Here is a 20,055-nt window from a genome sequence, read left to right as displayed (position 1 = left end):
TGTCCTGTCTCAGTTTTTACAACAGACGATCTTCTTTTTTTGTTGTTGTTGTTTTCATTTTCATTCCTCTCTCAGGATAGAAGCAGCAACTTCTCTTTGCTTCTTTCAGCCTTTCTCGTTACTCACTGCTTTGTGTAAAGTGGCCCCCCACTACGTCATTCACCTCTACTCTTCCTCAATAGTTATCTACTGAGCCTACACTATAAAAATTGTAGTTAGAAGTTTAATCGTTTTGTGGTGATTGTGTTCAAGTGATCATTTATTTAGGCGTGAAATGCAGCCAAGCTGTGGTAAACTGGACAAACAACAAACCGTCTCTTATGAGTCATGAACAGCTGATGTGATTTTCCTCAGATTCCCCCAGATCACTTTTGAGAAAAAAAAAAAAAAAGTAAACTTCTATTGTGTTTTGGGGGAAAGGGTTCCATGCAGTGAATTTATTATAATGAATATAGTTGTAACTATAATGACACTTGTCAAAGAGAGTGTATTTTCAAAACTGAAAGTTTTGATTCATTCAAAGATGAATGAATCAGAAGGTATGTTTTAGCAAGTCTCCAGCCAAAACCAGTGAGGGACAGTGTAGCAAGTGCTAAAAAACTAGAATGTAAACCCAGATGATACTGTTCTGTTCTTGAACGTGTCGGCTGCATAAAGGTTTGTGGCCCGTGTCGGCTTGGGACTGGAATCCCAGCAAATGGGCTAGTTGTGGGGAGTACAGAAGTCTCATAACTTGTTCAAATGAGAAAAATCAAACAATAATTATTGGAAGCTTTTGCAATTATGACATCAGGCTTCCTGGCATCATTAATGTAAAATGGATTTAAAGGCTATGTCAGCAAACTGTTTCTATATAAATGCTTCTTTGAAGATCTTATCTCCAAAAATCAGGAAAAATTAGGATATTAAAAAGTGAAAGTGTTTGTAGAATAATGTTAGAGAATACTTTTGAAATAAGGCTATTAAAGCAAATCTTGCTTCATCCACATTTGGGATCAAACCCCCTTATAATTCTGTGTCTATAACCGTGCATCTAGCCACCCCCACACCCCTCCCAGCAAGGCATTGGAGACTTCTTTCCCAGCAGGATTGACCAGACTGCAAATATTAGTAAAAGTGTTGTAATATAGTAGTGTATGGTCAGGCCCAGAGGGAACTGTGATCAGCTGATTCACCTTAATGCTAACACTCCAAGGGCAGTGGGAGTTTATATTTAAAAATAAGTATTCGTGAAACCCCTTGAAGTAGCTCAAGGGTGGCTGTGTTGCCATGGGTTATCAATACCTGCTTCTGCAAAACAAGCTGTGGAACTGGGCCTTTGGTTCCTGTCCTGGTGCCTTGAGTCATAGTCAAGCGCTGTACCTGCTTATTGCTCACATCGGTTTCTGTAACGTCATGTGTGGAATGACATTGTGCTCTGTCGTCACTCAAAGTACTGAAATCCGGCCTTTTGCAGAAGGGCATTGTCTTCCTGTGTGTTTGTACTATGCCGTACTCAGTGGCACGTACGTACGATAATCTCAACAGCAATCTTTGTCTCTCACCCACAGGGAGTATAAACACCTGTAGAAATGGTTGACAAAGTCCTCATTATCTCAGTTTCTGTCTCTTCTGGACACTTTTTTTTTTTTTCCCCCTAATGTGAAGTTTGTACTTTCACCAGTTTCCAAACTATTGCCTGATGTTCAAATTACCAGAGATTTTTCTTGTGGGTTAACCCTGGTGAGCAGCTTAAGCCCGACACATCTGCTCGGTCGCTACCCCGAGGTGGGATGAGGGAAAGAATCAGGAGGGCAAGGGTGAGAAAACTCATGGGTTGAGATAAAGGCAAAGCCACGCACACAAGCAAAGCAGAACAAGGAATTCATTCACTGCTTCCCATCGGCAGGCAGGTGTTCAGCCATCTCCAGGAAAGCAGGGCTCCATCACGCATAACGGTTACTTGGGAAGACAGACACCATAACTCTGAATGTTCTCCCCCTTCTTTCTTTTCCCCTGCTTTTATTGCTGAGCATGATGTCATGTGGCGTGGGACATCCCCTTTGGTCAGTTGGGGTCAGCTCTCCTGGCTGCGTCCCCTCCCACCTTCTTGCCCACCCACAGCCTGCTCGCTGGTGGGGCAGCGTGAGAAGCGGAAGAGGCCTTGGTGCTGTGTGAGCGCTGCTCAGCAGTAGCTAAAACATAGGTGTGCTAATAATGCCGTTTTGGTCACAAATCCAAAACATAGCACCATACAAGCTGCTCAGAAGAAAATTAGCTCCTTCCCAGCCAAAACCATTATACTCTCCACCCCTTATTCCATAACATTTACATCATGCTCAGGTCCCATACTACCAATAGATCCTCATTAACCACCCTGCCCTTGCTGTTCTCTGATACATACGCAGATATCATTCCTTTAGTCTATGGGCCACCTCTTAAAAAGTCCACAAATGTCCATTGAGTTCATTTAGTCCGTGACTTGGGCTCCATCTGTTGTGGTAGTTGCTCGGGACAGGAGAGGTAGCGTGTTGTGTGGAGTTATTTGTCACCAAATTCATCTCAGGTTTGGTCACTGGTGCACTTCCATTACTTCTTGTGAGGCTTGTCCTCTGCTGGTTTAGGTGGTTCCTGCTTGTAGTATTTCCTATAAAATGCGACGCAAATCATGGGTTACAATAATTAAGTGGTATTCCCATTACAGTCTCCTCTCCTCATCCCTTTGGACTAGGCTGTAGGATTTAACGTTTCAATGGACTCTTCCCCTTGCCCCTTCTGCAGCATGGGCTTATCCACAGGCCACTGTCCCTTAGGGTTTTCCCTGCTCCAATGTTACCTTACCCACAGGCCATAGTTCCTTCAGGGATGTATCTGCTCTGGCACGGACTACTCCGTGGCCACATACGCTTCTGGATATGCCTGCTCCAGAGTGGACATATCCACGGTCACAGTCCCTTGGACCTGAGTTCCAGCCTGGCCAGTACAGCAGCCCAGGAGCAGCAGGAACGTCCTGGCCATCTGCCAGCCCATTGCTGTTATCAGCAGGATAATGTCAGATATTCTATAGGACGATAAGGAATACAGGAAACAGCAGAAGCAAAAAAGCAGCCCTAACAAGTACTAGACTTTATATACAGCAAAGCAAGCAAGCCCCGTGGCGAGCACAGGAGCCTGCCAATTAGTTGCTAAACAGCTATAAATTTGGACTAGCATACTCTGATCAAATCTGTCACTATCTTGAACTGCTCATATCCCACATGGGCTGCCAGAAAGGACTGTTATGGGTTATCCCCGTGAGGAAGCTCAGCCGCTCGCTTGCTTGCCCTGGCCAGTGGGGATGGAGGAGAGAATAGGAAGGGTAAAACTGTGAAAACTCGTGGATTGAGATAAAGAGAATTCCATAGGTAAAGCAAAGCTGCATGCACAAGCAAAGCAAAATAAGGGATTCATTCAGTGCTTACCATCATCAGGCAGGTGTTCAGCCATCTCCAGGAGAGCAGAGCTCCATGATGCATAATGGTTACCTGGGAAGACAAATGCTGTAACTCCAAACCTCCCCCTTCCTCCATCTTCCCCCAGCTTTTGTTGCTGAGCATGACACAGTATTGAATATCCCTTTGGTCAGTTGGGGTCAGCTGTCCCGCCTGTGTCCCCTCCCAGCTTCTTGCCTACCCCCAGCCTGCTCGCTTCGCAGGTGGGGCAGTGTGAGATGCAGAAAAGGTCTTGATGTTGTGTGAGCACTGCTAACGAAGCTGTTTTGATCAAAGATGAAAACATAGCACTATACAAGCTGGTCTGAAGAAAATTAGCTCCATCCCAGCCAAAATCAGTACAGCTTTCTACACTTCACTGGCATCTTTACAGTTGTGTACCACTGGGCAGAAGTCAGGAAATCGGAGAACTCTTTTTATCTGTGTGAACTTACCGTCTTTGTGCTCTGAAGAAAACTTACACTTTTTTATCAGGTTATTTGCTACAGAACTTCCCCATTTATTCCAGACAGCTGGTATTTTTCTGGTAAAGGTAATACACATTAACAAGGAAAGAAGCAGGCCAGCGGGTCAGTCAGGATTTTATTGATAATTTTAGCGGCATCTGTGATTTGCACAACTCCAGGCAACCTGTTAACTGAGAGTCCTTGCCTGGCTCTCAGAAACTTGCAGGTGTCCTACTGCTATGCTGAAAATCAGCTTGAAATCAAATGGCTGCGTTATCAAGGTCTCCAAACCCTAATTTATACATGACTAGCCAAAAGTAAGAAAACACAGTGGGAATGTGAAATAGAGGGGGAGATAAAACAGAACAAACTGATAGCAAGAATAGTTCTTGAGAGAGCTTCACGTAAAAATCGAGGCACCTGGACTTCATTGCATTCTGTTTTATAAGGTTTTTTATTTGACTAACTTCAGAGAGAAGGTAGGTAGTACCACAGTTGATGGCAGTGACCCAGAGTAGATCTACAAGCAGTGGTTTTATTAGTTTCCATTTATTTCAGAAATGTTTCTGCTGACTATAGACCATCTAGTCCATATTACCCTATTTTTGACCTCAAAGGAAGTCAACATAGTGGTAGTCATTCTGCAAAAAGATAGCCATAAGAGTCATTCTCGTATCAGTTTCTACGAAGGAAGATGCGTAAGTTTGGAAACCTAGCATGTTCTTTCACAGAGCATACTGCAGGAAGTAATGGTTGCTGCAGGAAGAATGTTTCGGGATTAATTTAAGAGCATGCAGAATTAGGAAAACAAATGCAATTCTAGCTACAAGGGGCAGTAAATTTTCTGACACGAGGTCTCCAACTATGTGGCTTCTGGCCAGAAATCTGTCTAAACTAGCTTTCTTCTATTCTGGCCGTCGTAACCTCTCTGCCTCTTACAAGGAAGAAAGCCCTTTATTCAAGTGCTGCTGAAGTTTAGCTCTTTGTTGCCTCCAGAAACAGCCAGGTGCTGCTTTTTTGTTTCAGTTTCTAAAAGGAAAGAAGGTAAATGGAGAATAACTGACTCATGGCATTGCGTGGGTCCCCAGGTGTGGTGTGGATGTCACCTTGGTAACATTTTAGCTTTTCTCCTCGTCGTCTTGCAAATAACCATTAAAATCCTCCCACATATCCCTCCACGTTACTCGGTCCATGGAAAAAATGTGACTTATATTTTCATAACCAATTCTAGAATTTAGGGGGTTTACGTGTGAGAAAGTTTAAAAGCTGTCAGGATCTCTCAAAATACTGCAGCCAGCACTAAACGCACCGGGCCGCCTTGCCTGCCAAAATCTGTCTAAGTAAATCCTAACGTGACTTGATAACTTAGCTACGGACCTGGGCTTGGAATACAGCCAAGCCTTTGAAAGACTGGAAGTTTCAGCTGGCAAAAATGTGAAGGTGCGATGGTGAATTGGGAGCAGACTGGGGTTTAGCTTTAATTATAATAAGAGAACTCAGGTCTCAAGTGAAAACCCTTAAAAAGAGAAGCAACAAGAAAAGGTGAAGGAGGAGAAAAGAGGCGAGTTACAGTTTATTCCTCTCACTGTGACTTAAGCCGAGGCTTTCACAGGTTTTTTTGACTGTCGTCTCCTTCAGTCACGTTCAGAATTGGGAGCACAATGAAGCAGGATAGTTTTCAGAAGTGAAAGGATTGTTTCTTGTTTTAATTAAAGGGTGGTTCTTTCCGCATACTGCCCTATATCTCGGTTAGTGCACAAAACCAGCGTCTGTATCAGCATCAGACTTTTCAGCAAACTCAGGCAGATGGTTTTGTACTTGCAATTTCACAGTGATCCTGTTCCCTCTTCATTAGTGCGGCGTTTGGGGCTTTCACACGCGGTTTGTAAACAGAGAATAGTTAATGCTTGCTTCGCTCTTCGCTCCGGTGACGACCTTCATAATGAAAAAGAGCGTACATGAAAACGTATTTCCACTGATGCTTTTGCTAGAAAGTGATTTTAAACCTGGACTATTTTCTCTCTCCAAACTAACCAAGTTCCTCTTTCCCTTTAGTCAGTTGTTCAGGATGATACGCGCCACACAGGCTCCTCCACAAATGCTCCCTACCATGCTCGTCCTCTGGGTACTTTATTAGCAGAACACAAACTGCCTCATCCCCCTCCTTTTTTTAGGGCATACGATGAAATCAGGTTTTCATATTTCCTTTGACTGTGAATTATAAAATTAATTTCAACCTCTCTCCCTGAAAATACAGTACTTAACCTGAACAATTATGGGTGAACGGATCAAAAGCAGACAAGCTGTTACTGCAAAAAACACGTCAGGTTTAACTAATGTTATTTTGAAGGGCTTTGCAGTGTTTTATTGTCTGAATAATTAATTTATTAATTTTTTTATCATGTTTTTCTTATTCATGGGGGGGAGATGGCATTCAGTGTTTTAGATCACTGTAGTTAAACTGCTCTCTACGATGTCTATAAAATAATACATATCGTAGTGATAGAATAGAGGAAGTGAACAGGGTGGCAAGGTGCTCTTCAACCTAAGTGTCACTTTTTATAGAAAGCTGTGTCTCGTCTCCTTGTTTCAGCTTCTCTATCGGACAAACAGGTGTCTTTGCACCCTTGCGTCCCGGCCATTGAAAATACGGTTGCTCACTTTGCGTGGGCTCCACAGGAACATTGTCTTTATAAATACATAGAGGGTTAAGGTTTAACAGATGGAAGGTAAACAGTAAGCACCTTACTGTACTGACTATCCTGTACGCTGCTGCGACAGGAGTGGTGTTAGCTAATTTTCCCTTAATTAGAACCAAACATCATATCCAGAGGTAGGATGGAGCTTGACTGAGCGCAGTATGTGGCCAAACTTTCCAGATCTCCAGCATCACTGAAAGAGGAGCTCTGAATTCAGAGGATATCTAAATGGCATGAAAAAAAGGATGTACAAGCTTCTTTGGCTCAGATGATAAACTTGTTTTGCATTTTGCAGATATTTTATATATTTTCTTTAGGAACTGTGTCAAGTAAGTGTTTTCACTGTTATTTGTACCTCACATGTCTTTATAGATGTCAAGTGTCTGCCTTACTGTAGTCAGGAACGTAAAATGCTACGGCAGTAACCTGTGACGATGCCTTTAGTCTGCTCCTTGTTCCCAATTTATGGTAGAGTAATGGCCGATTTCTTAGTCTAAACCCGAGGACTGTATTTCAACGAAGATTTAAGATTATGCTACAGCTGCTATTGAAACTCTGTAAGAGAGGAGCATGTTGGACTAGCTCAAGATTTACGGCTGAACTGTCAGTCTTTAAGCTACCGAGTGTCTTTACCCTTCCGTGCAGTAGCTACGGTGGAAACTTTGCCCACCGCTGTGAAGCAGACACAGCGATTGATGAACCTGAGGCGCGCTAATCAAACATATGTTTTCTTGACACAATGATTGTGTTATATATCACATCCGAATGTACAGGCCTTTATCTTTCCTTAATGATCTAGCAAGGGGGCTTTTTTAAATGTGGGTGTTTTTCATGGACTCCTTAGATTTGTTCCACAGGGGGTGACCATTAAAAACATCTGACGGGCATGCAGTTAGCCAGCTCCCTGCTGAGATTAGTAAAATACTATATTTAGTAATAGCACTACATCAAGGAACTCCAGCATTGCAGGAAACAGTTTGATTCAACGCTTTTTTCTGATTTTTTGAAAATTTTTTTGTTATATGTCTTTATTTTTTCATCTGGGACAATTTTTTTTTTCATCTTGGTCTTGTTTTTTGTATCTATGCTCCAACTTTTCGTAAAAGACTTTGTTGGTACAATGGGGATTTTCCCCAAGTTTTATTTTTTCATTTTCACTGTATTCCTGTTCTACTTTCACAAAGAAAATACATGGAATTGTAAAACAGGTAGTAAGAATGCAAAGTGGCATTCGGACTCTCTCTCATGCTGCTCCGTGTCTGAAGAGACTAATTATTATTTGTTAGGAAAGCTCTATGGATACTACAAGGGTTCACGCTTTTAAGTACAGAACGCTACACTGCGAAAGCTCTTAATATTGGCTTTGAGAAAATGGTTGAAATGGGCAACTATATTTAATTTATTTTCACGCCAGGAGTATTTCTTCCCCAATAAATATGCGTGAAACAGAATTTGAGCTCAAACAAACAGGATTGTTTAATTTTTTTTTTAGTAGTTGACACGACTATCAGTAGATGAGCAACAGAAAGAGGAAGATAAAAGGCCAATATGGAAAAGACAGGCGTTTCACTGGGAAGCTAAAGGAAGAAAAATGTTTCCTGAGACTCTTGTCCAAGTCAAAGTTACTATTTTAACATCTGATTTTTGAGCCCATTCTGGTCTGCTTGTCACTATAAATCCAGAGCAACCTATGTAAAATCTTGGAAATTATTCTGCAAATTCAGGACTAACTTGCGTGCTTTCCCTTTAAGGGGCAAATTTAAAGGAATACCATCCTTTGTTCTAACAAAATAGTTCGGGCTTGTCAATCCAGAAGATTTGTGCATTGCTGAACATAATGGCATTTTATTACCTAGTTTATTTCTGTCTAGCATTCTAAGACTCCTGCTGATGCTTTGACTCGGAGTAGTTTTTGGTTTGGAAACATGAACTCCAATGTCACAGATGACTTCTTTCTTTTGGTAATTCATATTATTATTTTTTTTTAAGTTAATAAATGTGCAAGAAAGAAAGTGTTTGGCCAGACAGAAGTTGCGTTTCAAACTGTGAACATCTAAGCAGCAGTGTGTGAAAATAGGAGCCTTTATTTTTGCTCCCCTCGGTCTCTCGTTAATGCACAGTTAGCTCATTTCTAAGTACTTAAGTACAGTATAGTTAAACTTAACTACTATGTAGTAATATAACAGGTCTCTCGCCTTCCTCAGTGGCGAATCAGTAAATTGTAGCCCTTGTTCCTGCAGAAGGACGGATGTTCAAATGCAGAAGTGCCCACTAGACCAGCAGACTACCCCGTGCTTGAAGTTAGGACATTGTATTTCCAGAATAATTTATACAGATTAACTATGTCCGTAATCCAAAATTGCATGTTGATCCAGTGTGTTAAAGTAGCTTATTGCAAGACAAATCCTGTGATATTTTTACGGTTTCTGTCAGAACACTCGCACATAGGGAAGGGTATTATGGTAAAGCTAGAATCAAGATATGCCTTTATATAAATATGAAAGAAAGGGCAGATTTCCTGCTTTTGGAGCAGCATTATGATAGAAGTAACCTTAAATGTAATTTCTTATGCAGTTTTGTGCAGCGTAATTTAGGTTTTCCTTTATAAAATAACATATAAGGTTGAGAATTTTGGCTATGCCATTCCACATTCAGCGGCAACATTGTGAACATTCATCTTATATCTCCCTTTATGTGAAGCTATAAACGTCCATCAAAATATTTGCGTCCCTTCAGTAATTTCAAATATTAAAAACAAGGGCCAAATTTCAACATAGTTGTCAGATGGTTTCAGACCTTCGCATACATTTCTATATACACACGCCAGTCAGCGGTACCCCTCCGTACATACTCCTGCCACGCAGCTTGGTCCTGACTGAAGTGATCTGTGAAAGTGATATACAGTTGCATCTCGTGAGAATGCCGAACACGAGAGCGTACATGTACGAGTAAACCCGGGGCATGCGCTTGTGGAAAAATTTACTTCGGGGATTTATTTCGTTATTTTGACGCCCGGGATGCACTTTGCGTTTTACACGCGGAGGTTTCGTGCCTTGCCCACAGAGCGCAACGGAGTGCTGTGTTTGGGATTCCTGAGCGGGTTATACGTGATTTATCTCAGGTACTCCACGTGTGTAGTTACCCAGGAGAAAAGCTAGCCGCGCTGTATGCTTTTTCCAATAAATGAGCAGGCTCGTTCAGAGTTAGTGCCAGGATCTTGTTGTTGTGGCATTGCTTTGTGCTGTGCAGACATACCTTGGAGGAGAATTACCTGTAAATCACTCATAATAGTCTGAGGCTGGAGTCTTGGCGTTTTACTCAGAAACTTGCACAACCCTCGCTACAGACATCTCTGTGCTGGCCATTATTTTCTAAACAGAGCCTAATGCTACTCTAGAAAATCTCTGCTTACATGTTACCCAAATAAAACATTCTGAATTTTAATGAGTGAAATTTCATTGCTGTTTAATCCTTAAAATGCACTGAGCTAATTTGTGAGTGTCCTTTAATTACAAAAAATTGGAGCCTGAAAATGAGGCCCTGGACATAGATAGTAATTATTTTCATAACTCTCTTATTTTTACTTCCATAATATATGGAAAGGGAAAATGACCAATTGTGGTTAGGCCAGAGGCCTTAATGAGGGGTTATAGTCCCAGCACTGCCATTCACTCCTGCCAGTGCCGAGTGAATTTGGATTCATCATTTAACGTCTGTCCACAAAGTGTCCTTGCCTGCCTAATAGAGTTATTGCGGGGATGAGCTGTAGTGAAGCACTCTTGACTCTTAAGGCACTGAGGAACTTAGAAACGTATTATTGTCACCGCGAATCTCAATAATGGCCACGTAATCACCGTTGGAGCACTTGGCCAGCCTTCAGTCACCGCTCCTTGATCGCAGATACTGAACCAAGTCCTTGCTGTGCCTTCCTGTTCCCCTGCCTTAGATGATGTGATGTTATTAAACCAGTTTTATAGACATTCGGGTTCCTCCCATACTTAGACACGATAGCATGGACGTATAAACTGAAGTATTTGCAACACACTGCTGGCCGAAAATCTAGGTATCTGCTGCTGTTCAGACTATTTGATAACTATTTGACTACTACCATTTCTTTCTGAGTGCCTGTTTTGGAGACATTCTGCTCAAATAGGTAAATACCTAGCACTCTTGGTCGACAAAAAACCCCAAACTTTGGAACATAGATCAAGTATGAAGAAAAAAAAGGAATAAAATAGAGAGTTTGAGAATGTAGCAGCTGGACTGATACATAACAAAACAGGGTTACTGGGAAATCGCATGCCAAATGTAGAAGAAATCTAAATGTTTCTGCTGACTGCACAAATCTGTAGATTAGAGAGATTTGATGAAAGGACAAACTTTTATTCTGTTCTCCATTCAAAGTCCAGTCTTTTGGTTTTTATTTCACTATTCATGTCATTAACATAGGAAGTGTTTCTTTTGGTTCAACTGAAGAGCTTCAACAGGGCGAGAGGACTGTTGTCTAAGAAATTACCAAGTAATGGCCTTGATACATTCAGATGAGGCCAAAAGTGCATCATGAAATTCCGTCGGGAAAGTTAAGCTTACAAAAAAGTATCAAAATTCTGAATTTATTGCAATTTCAATATGGGACTCTAAAGGAAGTGTGGATCAAATCTGCTATTGCAGATAATAGTGTCACGTAATAGTAACCATAATTTTTCCTCTGGATATCTCCTGTTCTTTCAGCTTGTTAACCTTGCCTTATTCCAGTGGATGTTAGTGAAGTGTAACCTTATTCATATTACTCATTAAAAATAAGCCTACAAAGATGCTATGCAGTTCAGAAAGTGCCATTTTTCCATATGTGCTCTAAGTCATGTACTTTCCTCGGTCACCAGATTTTGCCTCTTTTGCTATGTCATATTTGCAGTGCAGAATCATCCTCTTGAGCTTTTCTGCCCCATTTCTCCACGTCGCATTCCCACAACACAGACTCAGCAGACTATCTAGCTTGCAACCAGATACCACAGTTGTGGAAGCTCGATAAGTCCTTGTCATAACAGTAGTCCCTGACATTTAAAGAACTTCAGTTTATATTTGCAAGCCAAATTTCATACCTTCATACCTCTTTCGATTAATCAAAGTTAAACCGTTGTATATGTGAAGGGGCCTCTTGTGGTTTCTAAGTAAGTAGTATGGCTTTTCTGGCAGAAAGCCACAAGCAATTTAGTAGGCACATATTGCGGGGGTTGAGAGGAAGAGAGACAGGGATAATCCAGAAAGCTTTAAGAAGGGCTGAGGGAAATCAGTATTTCTATACACAGTGCAAGAATTTTGCGTTCTGTACCTTGCTTTTGGCCACAGCAAAACTGTTTTGATGTGTTGTCAGCAAAGTAATTTTGAAATACAGCACCGACTTGGTTTTCCTCTCACGCAGCCAGTTTTGCACTAGTTTTGCTTCAGCTGAAGTGTTCCCAATTTGCACCTGTGGCAAAGAAAAGTTAGGCATAGGGGATTTAATACGCATGGGGTACAGTTAAGTATCGTATACATCAGTAAATCATTTCCACAGGAATAACTCTAATGTGGTTCCTAGTTGTCTTCAGAAATAATAAAGTTTAATTTCGTAGCCCAAATGTCAAGATGAGGCTTTATCATGTAACTTTTGCCTGAGAGCTGCACAGCTGTAAATAGATACTAACATAAAAGGTCTGTCTCCAGCAGAGCTGATCTCTCTTTCCATTTCTGACAGGGGTCACATAGACAATGTAAATTACCACCATAAACTAAATTCCACCTCTCCTGTAGAACAAAGTGCTTGATCTGCCTGTCTAGAAGCCGGGAGCTACGCAGAGAACTGTAATATTTCAACAATTCAGCATGAGTGGCAACCTGTTCTTAATAATGAAACACTGGCAACCTTTACTTTCATTTTGTCTCAACATATTAAAATCCATCCTTTCTTTAGGGGATTTAAGCGCTATCTGAAGGGATCCTGAAGACAAGGAAAATAATTCAAGTAGAAGCACTATCTTTCTATGTATTTCCCGCGAGGTTCAAGTTCAACATGCACATCTCGACATCGGTAGGGGATGAGTTACTCTTAGAAAAGGATAGCCTAGACATCTGAAGAAGAATGTGAATTCTTCTCCATTTTATCCGTCATTTTGATTTAATTACAAAATCAAATTGAAATATGCAACATTAGCCATGTCAAAAGAGTCAGTGGATTTTAGTAGAAATGGAATTAAAATTGAAAAATGTAAACTATTATTGCCAAGTTTTTGGAGGTATAATGATTTACACGAATGTTTTACGACTAAGCTACAAAACGGTGTTAAAAATGACATCTAGGCTGGAAAATACAACTTGAAACTAGATTCTTAGAATTGTATAGATACAACATCTTGAATTCCGTCTCAAAGGTCTCAGAAACTGAAGAACACAACACTTTAAAAATACCCAACAGACATATCAGAAAATTTGGCCCCAGTTCAGTATGTGGCTACCTAGAATATTTTTCACACTCCTTGTTTTATATTAAAGATGAATTCAGTGTAAATGTTTGGAATTCTTCTTACAAACTTGTTGAAAAGGGACAGTATTTTAGCATGACTCCCTTGTACAAACCTGGTGTTTAGCAGATTACGTATGTTATTCTGTTATAGGTACACTACAGTGATAGACAAAATGGCAAAGAGTGTATGACCTGTTTGACACTGTCTCCTGTGCAGATGACTTTCCAAGGTATCGGAAGCTCCATTGAAGCCAGCCATGACCAGGTATAATACCTTCACCCCACACTCTTGTAATTTTATTAATATCTAGTAAGGCCAGAATGTCAGCATTAGTAAATTTTAAATTTCACCACATCTTGTGCTTTTTTGTATGGCATGTTCTTGTCACTGGGATTTGCCTATCTTGCCATAGTAAAATTCTGATTAGATCTGAAGAGTGACCCAAAAAGGAGACAAAACTACATTGCCTTTTACATGTTAGGAAAGCCTGAAGAGCTTGCTTTGGTTTTAAAGGCAGATGTAGGGTTTCTGCAAAGGTTATGTTTAATTTTATATGTGTATCGGGTCTTGTCTATCCTGTTTTTACTAGAAGATTATGGGTAGCTGGAAAAGCAGAGATGAAGCCATCATCTCTAGCCGTCATCTGTCACGAGAAGCTGGCGTTTGAGAGGGGAAAGGGAATTTTAATCAGACTGTGTAAAACTCCCATTTTGTTTGGCTGTTCTTAAAAGGTTTATTTCAAGCTTCTGGCGAAAAGCCAGGATTAAAAAAATATCTCAATCCCTCATCACCCTGCTGCTGCAGATGGGAACTGAGGGGGACTTCCATTCTAGTCATCTTGTCCTCCAACACTCACTCTTACGTATAAAAGCAAGACAAGACTTTGATACTCCAAAAGTTTTAAAAGCAAAAAGGAAACAAGCGGAAGAAAACTTTAAACCAAACCTTGCACCTTTCAGATCTTAAGTAGATTGGAAAAAGTGCCATTTTTATTTGCCTTCGCAGGCCATCTTTAAATCGTACTGTGTTCACATTTGCAGTACGTTTTATCAGAATCTATGTAAGATTCTCGAAGGAAAAAGGAAAAGTCACCTAAAGAATTATCAGAATTAGTTCCTTTTGGGGAAAAGGTTCAGACACTCTTAGCCATATTTTAGGTTGGTGGGTTTTTTTGTTGGAAGTTTCTAAGTAAGTTAGTTGTTAACATAAACTAAGCCCATTAGTTATTTACATGGTAACATGAGGATACTTCCTGTCCTTAAGTGTTTGGTGTTTTACAGTAATGGAGAGCTGTGGTAAGTCAGACCATACTTCGACAAACGTAATCCATTCAATTCTCATTTCATCCAGCAACTTGTTTATGCTGTTCTAAAGTTGCTCCGTTTTTCTTTGCAGTAAAGATCGCCTTTTAAAATGTAGTTATAACTCAAATACAATATTTAGACATTTCAATGAATTTAAGGTGGTCCCTGTCAATTTGGTAACAACTACATTCTGGGCTACCAGCCAGCTTGGCCTTTGTCTTAGCATTTATTTAGGCTAGTGTATGATATGTAAACAGAAAAAAGACTTTGTAAGCAAAAAGCACATTTAAGCCATCTGAATAATTATATATTTAAGACATCTAAATGACAAAGTGTTATTGAGCCTGCAAAGTCAAGCACCTAGAAATTAGGAAATTCCAGATTATGTGCAGCATTCGTTTGGTCCCGAGTGTACTCATGCAGTGCTTCAAACAGGACATTCTTCTGGGAGCAAAAAAAAACCGCATAAAATCCCATAGATAAAGATTATATCATAGCATGTACAGAAATGGGTAGAATTAGCTTTGCTTGGGCCATTATGAAGCTAGAATTTCCTAATCTTGCTTCAGTGTGAAGATTAAAAAATGTTCACCGTTGGTTTTAGTTATGTAATTTTCCACAGTGTTCTTAAAAAGGAAAGAAAAATGTCTTGTCATTGCATGATGGGGTGGTTGTTGCGTTACTGAACCCGCATCACTTGTGCAAAGATTTCGTCTGAGCTGAGAGCAAAAGAAAACAATCACCTAAAAACCAAGTGCCAACCAGTGGGTCACAAAATAGATCCCTATACTCTCCAGGAGTCACAAAGTTCTACTCGTCCCCTTCCTAAAGATCAAAGGAATTCCACTTTCTGGGGAAGAGAGATGCTACCGACTGCTTGTGTTTGATAAGGCAGGGTGGCAGGACTGGATTGAAGCATTATTTGCCATCACCTAAATTAACAGAGAAAAACGAATCACTAGCAGACAAACAGAAAGAGCATCGAGTATTTGTCAGTCACTGGAATTAATTCATGACAAAATTAGAGCTCTTAATGACCAACCTAAAAAAAAAACCCAACAAATTTTTCTTTCTTGTTCCTGTGTGATTGGTATGATTTTGCTTGTTTTTCTACAATTTCCCTCGCAGTAGGTTTATTGGATAGTCATTCTTCTTATAAAATAAGAGGCAGAAATGCTGTGCCAGTGTTAAGCTGAATTATCCACATTTTAAAGTTTCAAATTAAATGAGTGCAAGATAGCCATATGCTATAAAACTTAAATTCTAGAAACTCTTCTTAAACTTACGTCATCCGTTACTTTTAAATCATCTCTTTTGTATTGTATGATAATTAGGATGGGCTAGTCACCTGAAAGCCTGCGACTTCAATGGAGACGTGTTGACTTGTGTCAGCTCTAAGGCCTGACGTAGTCTTACTTCAGGATCTATCCAATTCTGTGCTTATGAAGATGATTTTTCTCATGATCGTTCTAAAATAAAGATTCTGTAAATTCTAGGTTTTTTAATGGAAAACTGTCTGAATGAGAGTCTGGAATAGTTTCTCTGTGGGAAAGTGGTAGAATCTGTTGTGTGAGAATATCTAACAAAACAGCTGTATACCAGATTTGTCACTATGTTGTGGCACAACCACAGTGACCACATACCTTGATCAAAAAAAGAAACATAAAAAGTAAAAGAAAAACAGGTTCCCAATGGCATCTCCAGCACCCTAGTCTACCTTTTAGATTGGACTTGTATTTTGTGATATAGATATATCTCTCTGTTACATCCAGTGGGAGATTTGTTACCCAGCAGATACTAGTGTGGTTCCAATCCTACATAAGTATATCATCTTGCTTTTTCAAGTGTGCCAAGACTTGGCACAGCGGTTTTTTCAAGTCACTTGCTCTTTTCCTATACTCTGTAGGGAGTTTTCATTCTTTAGATTGTTTTAGCTTGTGATTTTAATGAGTTTAAATTTTTTCCCTGCATACTTCATTTGAGCAATTTAAGATTAAAATAAACATGTCATGCTGATACAGGAATTAGTGTGTATTTCAACTGTCTGATTGACAAGGCATCTCTCATTTGATCGTGAAGCAGTATTGTGGAAGCAATTGCTGGTCTTTCGTTTTTCTTTTGGCAAACTGTAAAAAAGGGAAACATGCCTAAAGTACTACTGCAGTCTAGCCTGCCACATGTTTTGTTGGGTTTTGCATTCAGGTATGCCAACCTCTTTAGTAGAAATTTAATTAGAATATTTTTCCCTGAATTATTTCTTTTTTCTGTTTTCTGTTTCCCAGTACATGACTATAACTATAAATTTCTCTTTCCTTAATGGCCACTGTTCTTTGGATTTTTCAGTAGAATTTAACTGGAAGCAGCTTTTAGTTAAAATGGTCACCACTTTCTAGTGGCTCTCAAGCAAACCTGAGTTTGTCCTTAATGGTAGATGCATCCTGGTATTTTTTACTTTGCCTTGGGACTGGAGACAACCTGTTCTCTGGGCATATGATGGACTTTAAGCATATAGTTTGAAGCTTAGGAATTAATTGAATGTGGGTGATACAAAGAAACAGGAAGGAAGTCCAGGTAGTTGTTATATTTGTGTCACTAACAAAATTCAAGGTATGAGGAGTGGGAGACAGAAAAGGGAAAAATTCAAAGATAGAAGGCAAAAATAGGTTGACTGGAACAGAAAACTGAGAAAGTGCAGGGAAATGGGGCAGTCAGTGTCTAAAGGGAGTGGTATAAACAGAGGAAATTAGAGCTAAGTGGAAGAGGGTGCTCAAAAACCCCACCAAAATGAATAAAGGCATCTACTCTGCTACTTCGTCTGAAAGTCTTCCAGAGTTCTGCCTGCTTATCTTCTCAAAGTATTGAACACCAAATTGCTTGTAACTAATTCAAATAAATACCTTTCAGCTATAGCAAACTAGGTTATAAGAAGAGCTCTTTGAATTCCTGAGCAAAGAAGTACCAAGAACTCTTAGCCAGAAGATGTAATGCTATTGGAGCAAACTGTTGGAGGTAGCAGAGATTTCCTTTTCCCCTAAAGACTTCTAGTCAATACCATAAAGTTGTTAGAGGTGTACTTCACTCAACACAAATTACTGGACTCACTATAACGGCAGCTAGATTAAATTGGACAGCCTGTGTCATACGAGATGGCCTATGACACAGTTTCAGTCTAAGAAGTGACACTTCTGCTACCTCTTGGACAAGCCAGTGTCAAGCTCAGCTTCCATGTTTGCATGTGTATTTTGGAAACTTGCAATGTAACAGAAAAAAAGTGCTTCTGTGGTTCTCACAGCTGTAAAGAAAAACCTGAAAAAAACATCTTGCGTGCATTCTCCAGGCTTGCTGAACAACAGTCAAATAGAAAGTATGAACATATATTTTTTAATAAAATGATTTTAAAGTCAGTCCTGGGGATGAGAAAGAAAAGATTAGGCCCATTTTGAGATTTTTTAATGCTTGCCATGACATGCTCTGCCTGTACAACTGAATTTTTAACTCCCAGTAACTTGATTTTCATTGAGGGATGACCAGTTCTCTACTTAGATTTCAAGAGACAGCTCAAAGACCAGCGCATTTACTTAAATTCTCATTATTTTAATGCTTTGTAATGATTTTGGAGACTTTAACATAGGCTTGGAGCTGGCAATACTGCCCATTTGTTTAGTACTGACTTCTGCGGTTTACTTCACCCAGAGTCCCAATGAGGTGTGCTATTAAAGTGATGGTAATGAATCTTTTATGCTCGTATCTTGGGTCTATGCTTCCTTAATCCCATTCATTATATTTGTGTTGTATATTAGACCAGGTTTTAGAACTCTCCTACACATTACAATGCATAAAATATCATATTTCTATTTTCTGGGACAGATAACAGTTGTGTAATGGTATACATCGTCTACCACTATTATCACTTTTCTTTTCAAGTACAAAAATAGCTGGAAAGAGAATCGGGGGCAGAAATTGTACAAGGGGAGAAGGGTAATGGGCTGGAGGGAAGGTGCTTGGAGCATTGAAACTTAAGGTTTAAGAAGAACTTTACCTTGTAACAGCAAATACATAATACATATAGAGGTCTGCATCTCTGTATTTGTTATGATCTGAGAATTGCTTGTAGAGCACGCTCAGGAAGCAGCATCTAGGGAATTTATGGCAACCAGAGTCACTGGCTGAATGAAAAGCCCAAGAAGAACAAAAGCCAAAAAAACTAATGGTGCAGTCACTGAGTATGCAGAGGATAAGGATTTGTCCAATGATGTATCCGAAAAAGATGAATAGGCTTGGGTTTTTTCTTAAGATACCTTTCCACATCAGAAAAAAAGATTATTTATTAGACACCACATCAGTTCCTGCTAAAAATTAATTTTGTTCTAAGGTGAAATTAGTATTTTCTAGATGTTCACATTTACTTCACAGTGGGTATTTGTGTCCTGAACATAGCCAAAAAATGAAAAATATTTACATATACACATTTATATATGCACATTATATATACACATATTTATAAAAAATATGTGTATTCCTTGTTTTTGGCTGGTGTTATGTGCTTCACTTGTCAGCTCATTTGTACACGATTCACTCTGAATGTGGTTCTTATTTCTTTGGGGTGGCTTCTTCAATAAAATGAGAAAACCTTAGTTTGTCTCAGTGAAAATCTTCTAGCAATTCTCTCAAAGGTTGGCGGCTCCTTCACAGCCCCTTCAGCATCAGGACTCCTACCTGATCTTGCGAAAACATCTCATGCAACTAGGTCTCCTTCTCCTGCCAGCGTGGTCTGGCTGCCTGACGCCTTCTCCTTGATGACTCCGTAGCGTTCAGGGTGGGTCAGTCATGGCCACGGCTGAGTGCCTGGTGCTCCAAAAGAGACAGTTCACACAGGACGGAAATATAAACTGCTTTTGGTATATAGCACCATGCTTTACCCTTCTCTTGTTGTGTCGGGAAGGTTTCACCTCTTACGTTCACATTGCAGTCAGGAGTCATCCCATCAGGTTTTAGTTAGGCTCACGAGGTTGTTGTCTGCTATTTGGTACTTTTTCCTCCTCTGCTGCGCTCCCCATGACTGTGTGTGGAAGCGTGGGTACGTTCTCTCCGTATTCTTCATCTTCTGTTTCGCATTATCTCAGTCTGGATGTACGTGACAGAACATTTGCTTTTCCCTGGCAGCTGCTGAAGTTTTCCTTGATGAGCTTGACATCAAACGTTTGTATTTGTTCAGGATGTGTAATCTTTCATTTTCAAAAAAGTGAGTTACTAATTAACTGCCGAATGGGAACAGAATGTAAACCAAGGCAGGGCTATCTCCCTGCCAGACCCTTTCGGTGCTCTCATTCAGGACTTCCCAAGCAGCTTCCCGATGTGACTGCCTCTTGCTGAAGATGCAGAATAGGGTTTTTCAGTGCTCTGTGTGTGCATGTTTGTTTACACAGTAATGTCAGCAGGGTATGAAATGCTACTGTTGAAGTCTCTGGGTGTCTTACATGTAAATAATGACAAACAAAGACCATGTATGTTTTCGGGGCTGTTTCCTCCTCTGTTGGAAAAAAGAAAAAAAGGTGAAATATCCTGGTGACAACTATAGGTGGAGTTTCACAGGAGTGGTGAGGTTCACAGAATCACAGAATGGCTGAGGTTGG

General features: G+C 40.1%; 1 protein-coding gene across 4 annotated transcripts in view; it reads left to right on the top strand.

Annotated features, from left to right (window-relative positions):
• The window catches only part of STAU2 (staufen double-stranded RNA binding protein 2), a 170,381-nt gene that overhangs the window by 94,287 nt on the left and 56,039 nt on the right, over nt 1-20,055 (top strand). For 3 of the 4 annotated variants that reach the window (XM_063327055.1, XM_063327056.1, XM_063327054.1), the window contains one exon: nt 13,269-13,382. The exons of the other annotated variant lie outside the window; for it this stretch is intronic. In XM_063327055.1, coding sequence (XP_063183125.1) covers nt 13,269-13,382 — 114 coding nt within the window. The remainder of the gene's footprint in view (nt 1-13,268; nt 13,383-20,055) is intronic. 4 annotated transcript variants of the gene reach the window in all.

Source organism: Chroicocephalus ridibundus, chromosome 2, assembly GCF_963924245.1.
Source record: "Chroicocephalus ridibundus chromosome 2, bChrRid1.1, whole genome shotgun sequence".
Classification (NCBI taxonomy): Eukaryota; Metazoa; Chordata; class Aves; order Charadriiformes; family Laridae; genus Chroicocephalus; species Chroicocephalus ridibundus.
Note: the sequence above shows the minus strand (reverse complement) of the source record. Positions and strands in the feature narration are given on the sequence as shown.